Source organism: Myripristis murdjan, chromosome 20 (assembly GCF_902150065.1).
Source record: "Myripristis murdjan chromosome 20, fMyrMur1.1, whole genome shotgun sequence".
Taxonomy (NCBI): domain Eukaryota; kingdom Metazoa; phylum Chordata; class Actinopteri; order Holocentriformes; family Holocentridae; genus Myripristis; species Myripristis murdjan.
The window spans coordinates 30,001-39,482 of NC_043999.1; the positions used below are offsets into that span (position 1 = coordinate 30,001).

The 9,482-nt window shown below is 48.1% G+C and overlaps 1 protein-coding gene across 1 annotated transcript in view; it reads left to right on the plus strand.

The window, feature by feature from the left end:
• The window catches only part of chodl (chondrolectin), a 13,268-nt gene extending 3,786 nt beyond the window's left edge, over positions 1-9,482 (plus strand). The window contains exons 4-9 of the mRNA XM_030079878.1: positions 415-587; positions 1,194-1,385; positions 2,527-2,534; positions 2,645-2,716; positions 4,336-4,432; positions 9,313-9,482. Of these exons, the coding sequence (XP_029935738.1) occupies positions 415-587; positions 1,194-1,385; positions 2,527-2,534; positions 2,645-2,716; positions 4,336-4,432; positions 9,313-9,394 (624 nt within the window). The 3' untranslated portion in view covers positions 9,395-9,482. The remainder of the gene's footprint in view (positions 1-414; positions 588-1,193; positions 1,386-2,526; positions 2,535-2,644; positions 2,717-4,335; positions 4,433-9,312) is intronic.

A 9,482-nucleotide genomic window follows, 5' to 3' on the forward strand; every position in this document is an offset into this window, starting at 1 on the left:
GGTACTCCCTTCATCATCATCATCCTCATCATCATCACCTGCTGCAGGTACGCCCTTCATCATCATCATCATCATCCTCATCATCATCACCTGCTGCAGGTACGCCCTTCATCATCATCATCATCATCATCATCATCATCATCATCCTCATCATCATCACCTGCTGCAGGTACGCCCTTCATCATCATCATCATCATCATCCTCATCATCATCATCATCATCCTCATCATCACCACCTGCTGCAGGTACCGCTCTTCCTCCTCTTCCTCTCCCTCTCCTCTTTCTCCTCTTCCTCCACACTCCTTGTCTTCTTCCCTCCTTTCTGTTCATCTTCCTCTTCTTCATCCTCCTCCTCCTCACGCACTCTGTTCTTCTGCCCCTCTTCTTCCTCTGCTGCTCCTCTTCCTCCTGCAGGAGTTGCGTTCAGGAGCGGTGGGAGGAGGAGGAGGAGGAGGAATAGCAGACGGTGATTTCTGGATCGGTTTGACTCGGGCGGACGGAGCCGAGCAGAACCAACCGGATCCCAGCAGCTTCACGTCCTGCCCGCAGCTCTACCACTGGACGGACAGCAGCCCGGCCTCCTTCAGGTGTGTGTGTGTGTGTGTGTGTGTGCACGTGTGTGTGTGTGCGTGTGTGTGTGTGTGTGTGCGTGTGTGTGTGTGTGTGGTTTACATCAGCCTGCATCGTCAGCTACACACGTCTTTGTTTTGCAGACGTTTTCCTTCTTCCTCAGGCCAACGCCCAAATTTAGCAGCCAGATTTTTTGAATTGACCTTAAAAACAGAAGAGACTTCCTGGTCGCTCTGATTTGTTCCGTCGAGCTCCGAGCGAAGCGTCACACTGATCGTTTAAAGTGTAAAATCCTTTTCCTGTTCCCCCAGCGAACTCTCAGGTTTCAGAGTTAACTGCTTCCAGTTTGTGTTTTTTTGTTTTTTTGTAACTTTTTGTTTTTGTTCTCTGATCGTAAATAATCTGCTTCTTCAGGCCTTTCTACTTTGTTTTCACTGTTTTTGACAAAAAATCACAAAATTACAGAGTTTTAATTTGGAAGAGTTTTACAATGAAGGCTTCTGGGTAAAACTTTATTCTCTGGAGGCTGAAGGCGGAACACGGCGAGGACTGGAGAGAGTCAGTTGATGATGATGATGATGATGAAGATGATGATGATGATGAAGATGATGCTTGTGTTGTAGGAACTGGTATTTTGATGAGCCGTCCTGTGGCGGCGAGGCCTGCGTGGTGATGTACCATCAGCCAACTGCACTTCCTGGTTTGGGCGGGGCTTATCTCTACCAATGGAACGACGACCGCTGCAACATGAAGCACAACTTCATCTGCAAATACCAGCCAGGTGACCCCCCCGCTCCTTTAGCTCCGCCCACCATGTAGCTTCAGCCTGTCTGACTTGTTCCTCTCTCCCGTTTGTCCCAGAGCGCCGGCGTGAGACAGAGCACACCAACAGAACAGGTGGGCGGGGCACCGGTGAGCAGAACTTCCTTATTTGGTCACCATCAGAACACTTGATTAAACAGGAAGAGCCACGCCCACCGATTGAAATCCAACAACGTGACGTTTTACTTCTGACGTTTGTTCACGTGTGAAACATCACAAACTGTTTTTATTAAAAACCGTCTCACCTCGTTTGGCTTCACTGAGAAAATCTGCCGCCACCATGTTTCCACCTTCGTCTGCCAAAGAGGAGGAGCTTGTTACAGAGCGGCGCTAGCTAACGTTAAAGGGCGGCGCTAGCTAACGTTACAGAGCGGCGCTAGCTAACGTTAAAGGGCGGCGCTAGCTAACGTTACAGAGCGGCGCTAGCTAACGTTAAAGGGCGGCGCTAGCTAACGTTACAGAGCGGCGCTAGCTAACGTTACAGAGCGGCGCTAGCTAACGTTAAAGGGCGGCGCTAGCTAACGTTACAGAGCGGCGCTAGCTAACGTTAAAGGGCGGCGCTAGCTAACGTTAAAGAGCGGCGCTAGCTAACGTTACAGAGCGGCGCTAGCTAACGTTACAGAGCGGCGCTAGCTAACGTTACAGAGCGGCGCTAGCTAACGTTAAAGGGCGGCGCTAGCTAACGTTAAAGGGCGGCGCTAGCTAACGTTACAGAGCGGCGCTAGCTAACGTTACAGAGCGGCGCTAGCTAACGTTAAAGGGCGGCGCTAGCTAACGTTACAGAGTGGCGCTAGCTAACGTTAAAGGGCGGCGCTAGCTAACGTTAAAGGGCGGCGCTAGCTAACGTTACAGAGCGGCGCTAGTTCATTTGGCTTTTAACTCTTGTTCTTAATATACTCTTTTTTTTAAACTTGACTTTTATTTAATGTTCTTCTTATACCCTATACTTTTTGTTTTGGATTTTAACTAAATGTTCTTACATGTTTATACATGTTTATTTTAGCTTTTATTAATGTTCTTATATATTTTTACCTTATATGTTTTTATATTTCTATATACTTTTTATATTCTTATCTTATAGGTTTTCATACTTTTATCCCATATATCCAGTGTTCAGTCTTCAATAGTGTGCAGTGGTGTGTGTGTGTGTGTGTGTGTGTGTGTGAGAGAGAGAGAGAGAGAGAGAGAGAGAGAGAGAGAGAAAGAGAGTAACGCTCAGTTCTTGCTGGTTTCCCTGCAGAGGTGACGGCAGGGAACGAGCAGGTCCAACAGCCTGGAAGCGGCGAGGAGAACAAACCTCATGTCATCATGGCTGGAAGTTCAGGTGGAACCGATTACCGATTACTCTAACCCTAACCGATCACCGACTTGAGCTTTTAATGATATTGTGATTGCAGTGTCAGTCATGATTTTAGTAGCAATGTTCATTTTTGTATCATAATTTTCATTTTCACTGAAAAGCTGTTAACATGATGATGTGTGATTGGAGTTACATTACACATATGAATATACACTGATCAGCCATAACAGGAGCACAGACAGCTGGAGTGAATAACACTGATTACCTGGTTGCCATGACACCTGCCAACAGGTGGGATATTAGGCAGCAAGTGGACATTTTGTCCTGGGAGGCTGGAAGGATGTGAGCGACTTTGACAAAGGGTTAGGGTTAGACGACCAGGTCAGAGCCTGTGGGTTAAGGTTAAGGTTAGACGACCGGGTCAGAGCCTGTGGGTTAAGGTTAAGGTTAGACGACCGGGTCAGAGCCTGTGGGTTAGGGTTAGGGTTAGACGATCGGGTCAGAACCTGTGGGTTAAGGTTAAGGTTAGACGACCGGGTCAGAGCCTGTGGGTTAAGGTTAAGGTTAGACGACCGGGTCAGAACCTGTGGGTTAAGGTTAAGGTTAGACGACCAGGTCAGAGCCTGTGGGCTGCTGCCGCTCTGCAGGGCTCACAACCGACCAAAAGAGTCCAAGGAAGAGAAAGCGGTGAAGCAGCAACAGCATAGGGACCCCAGTCCAAAGTGCCTACAATGAGCACATGGGCATCAGAACTGGACCACGGGGCAATGGAAGGAGGAGGCCGGGTCTGATGAATCATGTTTTCTTTTACATCATGTGGACGGCTGGTTGTGTGTGCGTGGCTTACCTGGGGAAGACACGCCACCAGGATGCACTGTGGGAAGGAGGCAGTGTGATGCTCTGGGCCAAGTTCTGCTGGGAAACCTGGGCTCCTGTTGTTCACGTGGAGGTTACTTTAACACATACCACCTACCTGAACTCTCCTGCAGACCAAGCCCCTCCCCTTCCTGGAAACGGTGTTCCCTACTGGCCGTGGCCTCTTTCGGCAGGACGACGCGCCCTGCAGTTCAGGAACTGTTTGAGGAACACAACAACGAGTTCAGGGTGTCGACTTGGCCTCCAAATTCCCCAGATCTTGATCCAATCGAGCGTCTGTGGGATCTGCAGGACAAACAAGTCCGATCCACCTCGCAGCCTCCAGGACTTGCTGCTCACCTTGAGAGGTGTGATGGAGGCCACGCCTCCACGGGACAGGCCTGTTTTGGCGGCAAAAGGTTGACCTACACAGTATTAGACACGTGGTCATGTTATGGCTGATCTGTATTTATAGACACCATGCAAATGCATTTATAATTATTAGCATTATATATTTGAAATTATATTCCATTACAAAATTACAATAAACTGTTAACTGACTGCCAAACTGTCAACTGGCTAACTGCTGCCCACCTGACTGACCAAGTAAACATTCAGCTACTGGAGTGATTGACTGATTGATTGATTGACTGAATCACTGACAGGCAGACTGACCCCACAGTATCTGATTGACTCACTGTAGATCTGAAACAGGTGTGTGTGTGTGTGTGTGTGTGTGTGTGTGTGTGTGTGTGTGTGTGTGTGTGTGTGTGTGTGTGTGCGCGCAGGCATGCTGCTGGTGTATGTCATCATTCCCACAATCCCCCTGCTGCTGCTCATCCTGGTGGCCTCTGCGACGTGCTGCGTTCAGATGCTCAGTAAAAGGTGGGATGGACTGTAATTAATATTTAATATCAGGTTTCTGTTCACTGCAAACGCTGCTACTGCTAGTGCTGCTACTGCAAAGAGCAAATTAGCAAAAATAACCCATGAATTAGACAAAAAAAGGAAATTAAACAAAAAAGTTAGAAAATCATAAAATATTTTTAAATGTTTGAAATGTTCAGAAATCTATATTTATAATCATTACATTAAATGTTTCAGCAAATGTTTTAATTTTCATGACTTTTTATTGCTTGATGTCATGTTGTTTCTTTGTTTTTACTTTTCTTTTGCTTGTTCTTTTTTGTGCTAATTTTTGTGTAAGATCATATAAATTATTCTTACCAATTATTCTTACCTAAACAGGTTTAGATTAAAAATAAAGACATTTAAAACAAACAAAAAAATTTAATTTGCTGTCACTCAGTGGTGAAAAAAAAAAAAAGACCAGTGAGTTAAGCTTCTAAACAGCAGCTGACAATTAACTATGATGCATGAATATACATTCTGAAAACTATTACACACACACCCACACCCACACACACACACACACACACACACACACACACACACCTCATTGTTTGGTCTTGTGTCTCCAAGCTGGGTTCCTCTCCCAGAGGCCTGGTTTCCTGGGTTCCTGAGGGTTCCTGGGTTCCTGAGGGTTTTGTGCAGTACCTCAGCTCTTGATGTCAGATGTTGTTCCTGGGATCTGCTGGAGTCGCTCTCCCAGTTTGAGCTCCCATCACCACCAGCGGCTCCACTGCTGCCTTCACTGGCCACGTCTCCTCCAGCTCCTCTCTCAGCTCCTGCTGTTCTTCCAGCTCCTCGTCCTCCTTCTTCCTGATGTTGCTGTGTGTTTGTGTGTGTGTGTGTGTGTGTGTGTGTGTGTGTGTGTGTGTGTTGCTGTGGCTCGGGATCGCTGCATCTCTCCCTGCTGCCTCCTTCTGTTGTTTGTGGACCAGCTCCATGTCTGCTGGATCAGCCACCAGCTGGTCCGTCTGGATCGGGACGTCCCACAGGATCTGAACGTCCCACAGGATCGGGACGTCCCACAGGATCTGAACGTCCCACAGGATCGGGACGTCCCACAGGATATGGACGTCCCACAGGATCTGAACGTCCCACAGGATCTGGACGTCCCACAGGATCTGGACGTCCCACAAGATCTGGACGTCCCACAGGATCTGGACGTCCCACAGGATCTGGACGTCCCACAGGATCTGGGCTCTGTGGTTCTCCACCAGCTTTGGAGGTGTCCTCCATGTCGGCCCTGGGACGTCCGGCCTCGGTTCGGTGCAGATGTTCCTGTTCACTCTGCCAGCTGCTTGGTTATGGAGCTCCATGTCTGCTGGAGCTGCCAGCACGGCGCCCCCTGCTGTGATGTGCTGTACTGTGTCGGGGGCCCCTCTGCACAGCCGGCCCCGGGGCCCCTGCCTGCTCTGGTGGAGCCCGGCCCCTGTGGATCTGCTGCTGAGGGCCGTGATCAGAGCCTCTGTGCCTTTTCCAGCCTCTGGGATGTTTTCTCCATATCAGCCACGTCTGCTGTCTGTCGCTGGTCCACACCATGCAGGGGCTGCTCCCTCCATGATGCTGCCTCCTCCTCCTCCTCCTCCTCATTGGGCTCCTGCTGCCTGAGGTCTTCACTCAGCAGCTCATCACTGGGGGCCATCTTCATCCTGTATTCCTGGATCTTTGTTGTTTCATCCTGGAAGGTGGCTCCTCCTGTGGTCAGGATGTTATACCAGCAGGGTGTCTGATCACCGGCAGGGCGTAGGTGTTGACGGCTTGGATCTTGTTCTGTCCAATCAGCTGGCTCTTCAGGACCTGCCTTACTCTGTGGAGGTGTTTGGTTGTGGCTGCTCCTCATGGTTTCCTTTTGCCTGTTGGATTCCAAGGTATTTGTAGCCGTCCTGCACGTCTGCCATGTTGCCTTCTGGTAGTTCAACCCCGTCAGCTGCGACCATCTTGCCCTCTTTGATACCGTCCTACCACTCTTATCCAGTCCAAATGCCATTCTGATGTCACTGCTGTAGAGCCGGTGATGAGGATCAGGGAGTCGATGTCTTGCTCATTCCTGACATAGAGCTTGATGTCATCCATGTAGAAGAGGTGGCCGATGGTTGCTCCACTTTGGAACTGGTATCTGATCTGGCTGAGGGAGTTTAGGCCTACACAGAACAGCAGAAGGGACAGGGCATCTGCTTGGTATATGCCACACTTGATGCTAACTTGTGCAGTTGGCTTGGAGTTAGCCTCTAGAGTTGTCTTCCACATTCCCACTGAGTTCTTGATGAAGGCTCTTAGGGTCCTGTAGATGTACAGCTTCAAACACTCCAATATCCGTGTGTGTGGCATCGAGTCGTAGGCTTTCTTGTGGTTGATCCGGGCGGTGCACAGGTTGATGTTCCTGGCCTTGCAGTCCCGAGTGACTGCTCTGTCCACCAGTAGCTGGTGTCTGGCCCCTCAGGTGTTGCTGTCAGTTCCCCTCTGGGCCCTGCTCGTGCACTGAGCCATGTGCCGACTCATCTTAGCCGCTTTGATGCCTGACAGGAGCTTCCATGTTGTGGAGAAGCAGGTTATAGGCTGGGAGTTGGATGGGATTGTTGACCCCCTGATAATGAAGGATCCCCCAAAACTGTCTGACCTTGGTTCAACCACTCTGGGTTGGTCCCATCCATTAGCAGCTGGTTCATCTGTCCTGCTAGGTGTCCATGGAGTGCAGTTAGGACCTGATGCTGTCCAGCTCTTCATTCTTGACACTCTTTCTCGGATGTCTGCTGTTGTGATGGTTACTGGTTCTTGTTCTGGAAGATTGCTCAGATCTACCAGCCACTGGGCATTGGTGTTACTAGATGCCTCCTTCTCCCATATGCCTTTCCAGTCCAGTTCAGTCTCAGGCCTGGGTGGGTCTGTTCTCATCGTACCACCCTACCACTGAAGATAGACTGGATGGTTCAGTGGAGAACATCCTGTCTATTCTCCTGGCTTCAGGGCTGTGAGTCTTTGGCGGTCTCCAGGGCCTCAGGTATGAACAGCTTGTTGTATTTCTTTTTCAGTCCTTTATTCACCACTGGCCTTTTCCTTAGTTCTGATAGCTGGCTAACTTCTCTCCTTGTTGCTCTGATCTTGGCCTCCAGCCTTCTCTTCCATGGAGGGCACTGCTCTTTATTATAGGTGTTCATCCTATAGCCAAGCATCTCCAGGATCGCTGATGCTGTTGCATGTATCAGACGGTTGGTCTCACTAGGTGTCCACCCATTTTTATTCACATTTTCAATTCGTGCATTGAAAACCTGAATGGAAACACTGAAAATTGGAAAAAAAAAAATCTCCAAATATCATAAAAAGTTTTTACGCTTGGGGAGGTGGAAAAGTTGGTGTATCAATAAAAGGAAAATGTGAATAAGTTGCTATGGAAACAGGTTTAGTGACTGTCACATGACTTCTGCTCTGCTGCAGAGGAAAACTGGCAGCAGCAGCTCTCTTTGGACCCAAGAAGAGATTTGAACTTTTCTTGAACTAATTAAAGAAAACAATATTAACGCAAACAACAGAGTTTTGATTTTTGACTGAGGCGCCTGTAACACGTCGTCACGCTGCACCCTCTTCTTCTGCAGTGCTATAATGTCACTCGGTTGCAGAATTAGCGCCACCTATTGCTCACCTGGATAAACCAACTCCAAATATTTGCGCAACAGAAGTGGATGGAAACGTGCATAAATTCATATTTTGTTTTGCCAATTTTCTGAACATTTGATTAAAATTTGCGACATATTTGGATGGAAACCGGACAGGAGTGATGGTCGCCATCAGCAGTGCTGTGTGTATCTCAGTTAACCTAACCCGAACCCAAACACCCTAAAGATATTAAAATGGGAAGTATCTTTGAGCCATTTATTAACCAAGTAAGCCTGAGTTATTTTTTATGGGATTAACAGATTTTCAGCATTCCACCGTCACATCCAGCGGCGTCGTGGTTCTGCAGGTTCCTGCTTGTTCTGCTCTAAAGCTTTTAGTTCTCACAGCTGATTTGGCTATTTGTTGTATTTATTTATTTATTGCTGTTATTATTATTGTTGTTGTTGTTGATGTTCTGGCCCGGGAGCCTCTGGCTGAAGGGTCACATGCTGCAGCTCCCATTTTAATTTGTTTATGTTTTGAAGTTCTGACCCAGGATCAGTTATCAGTGTAGCTCAGCTTCATTTTAACTCTCATCAAATGAATCCTGTATCCAGATAACTGGAGTGTGTGTGTGTGTGTGTGTGTGTGTGTGTGTGTGTGTGTGCAGTCTGCTTACTCAGTGATTATGACAGGTCAAACACTCCAACATCTTGTTAACAAGAACTGATTTATAGCAGCGCTTGGCTCAGCACTCCATGGTGTGTGTGTGTGTGTCTGAATGTGTGTGAGTGCATGAATGTGTGTGTGCGTGTGTGTGTGTGTGTGTGTGAGAGAGTCGATAGCTGGCTGCTGTTTCCACCAGTGGACAATCTGCTGAATCAAACAAGTTCAGTGATGCAGCTCTCTCTTTCTGTTTCTTCTGTTTCTCATAACACTGCAATTTCCCATTTTGTGTGTGTGTGTGTGTGTGTGTGTGTGTGTGTGTGTGTGTGTGTGTGTGTGCACACTGGTCATTAATCCAACCAGTAAAAATTCTTCCTGGCTGTGAGTCAAAACCATTCTAGGTACTTTGGTCTTAACCATCTCTGTTTCCATGGCAACAAAGATTAGATGAGTAGATATCAATTAGAGAGAGCGTGTGTGTGTGTGTGTGTGTGTGTGTGTGTGTGAAACACGGAAGATAATGACGACTGACACGATGATGATGAGTGATGATGATGGTGATGATGATGGTGAGCTCATGCCCCTCCCTCTTCCTGCAGCAAGCCCCGGACCAAGACCAGTGTCGACCAATCAAATCTCTGGATCTCCAAAACGCCCAAGATTGACAGCATGGAAGTCTGAATGCATCACAGTGACATCACAGCAATGACATCACTCAGCAGCTCACCAATCACCACAGTGGGATCGTGACAGAGCGGCGGTGCGTTCA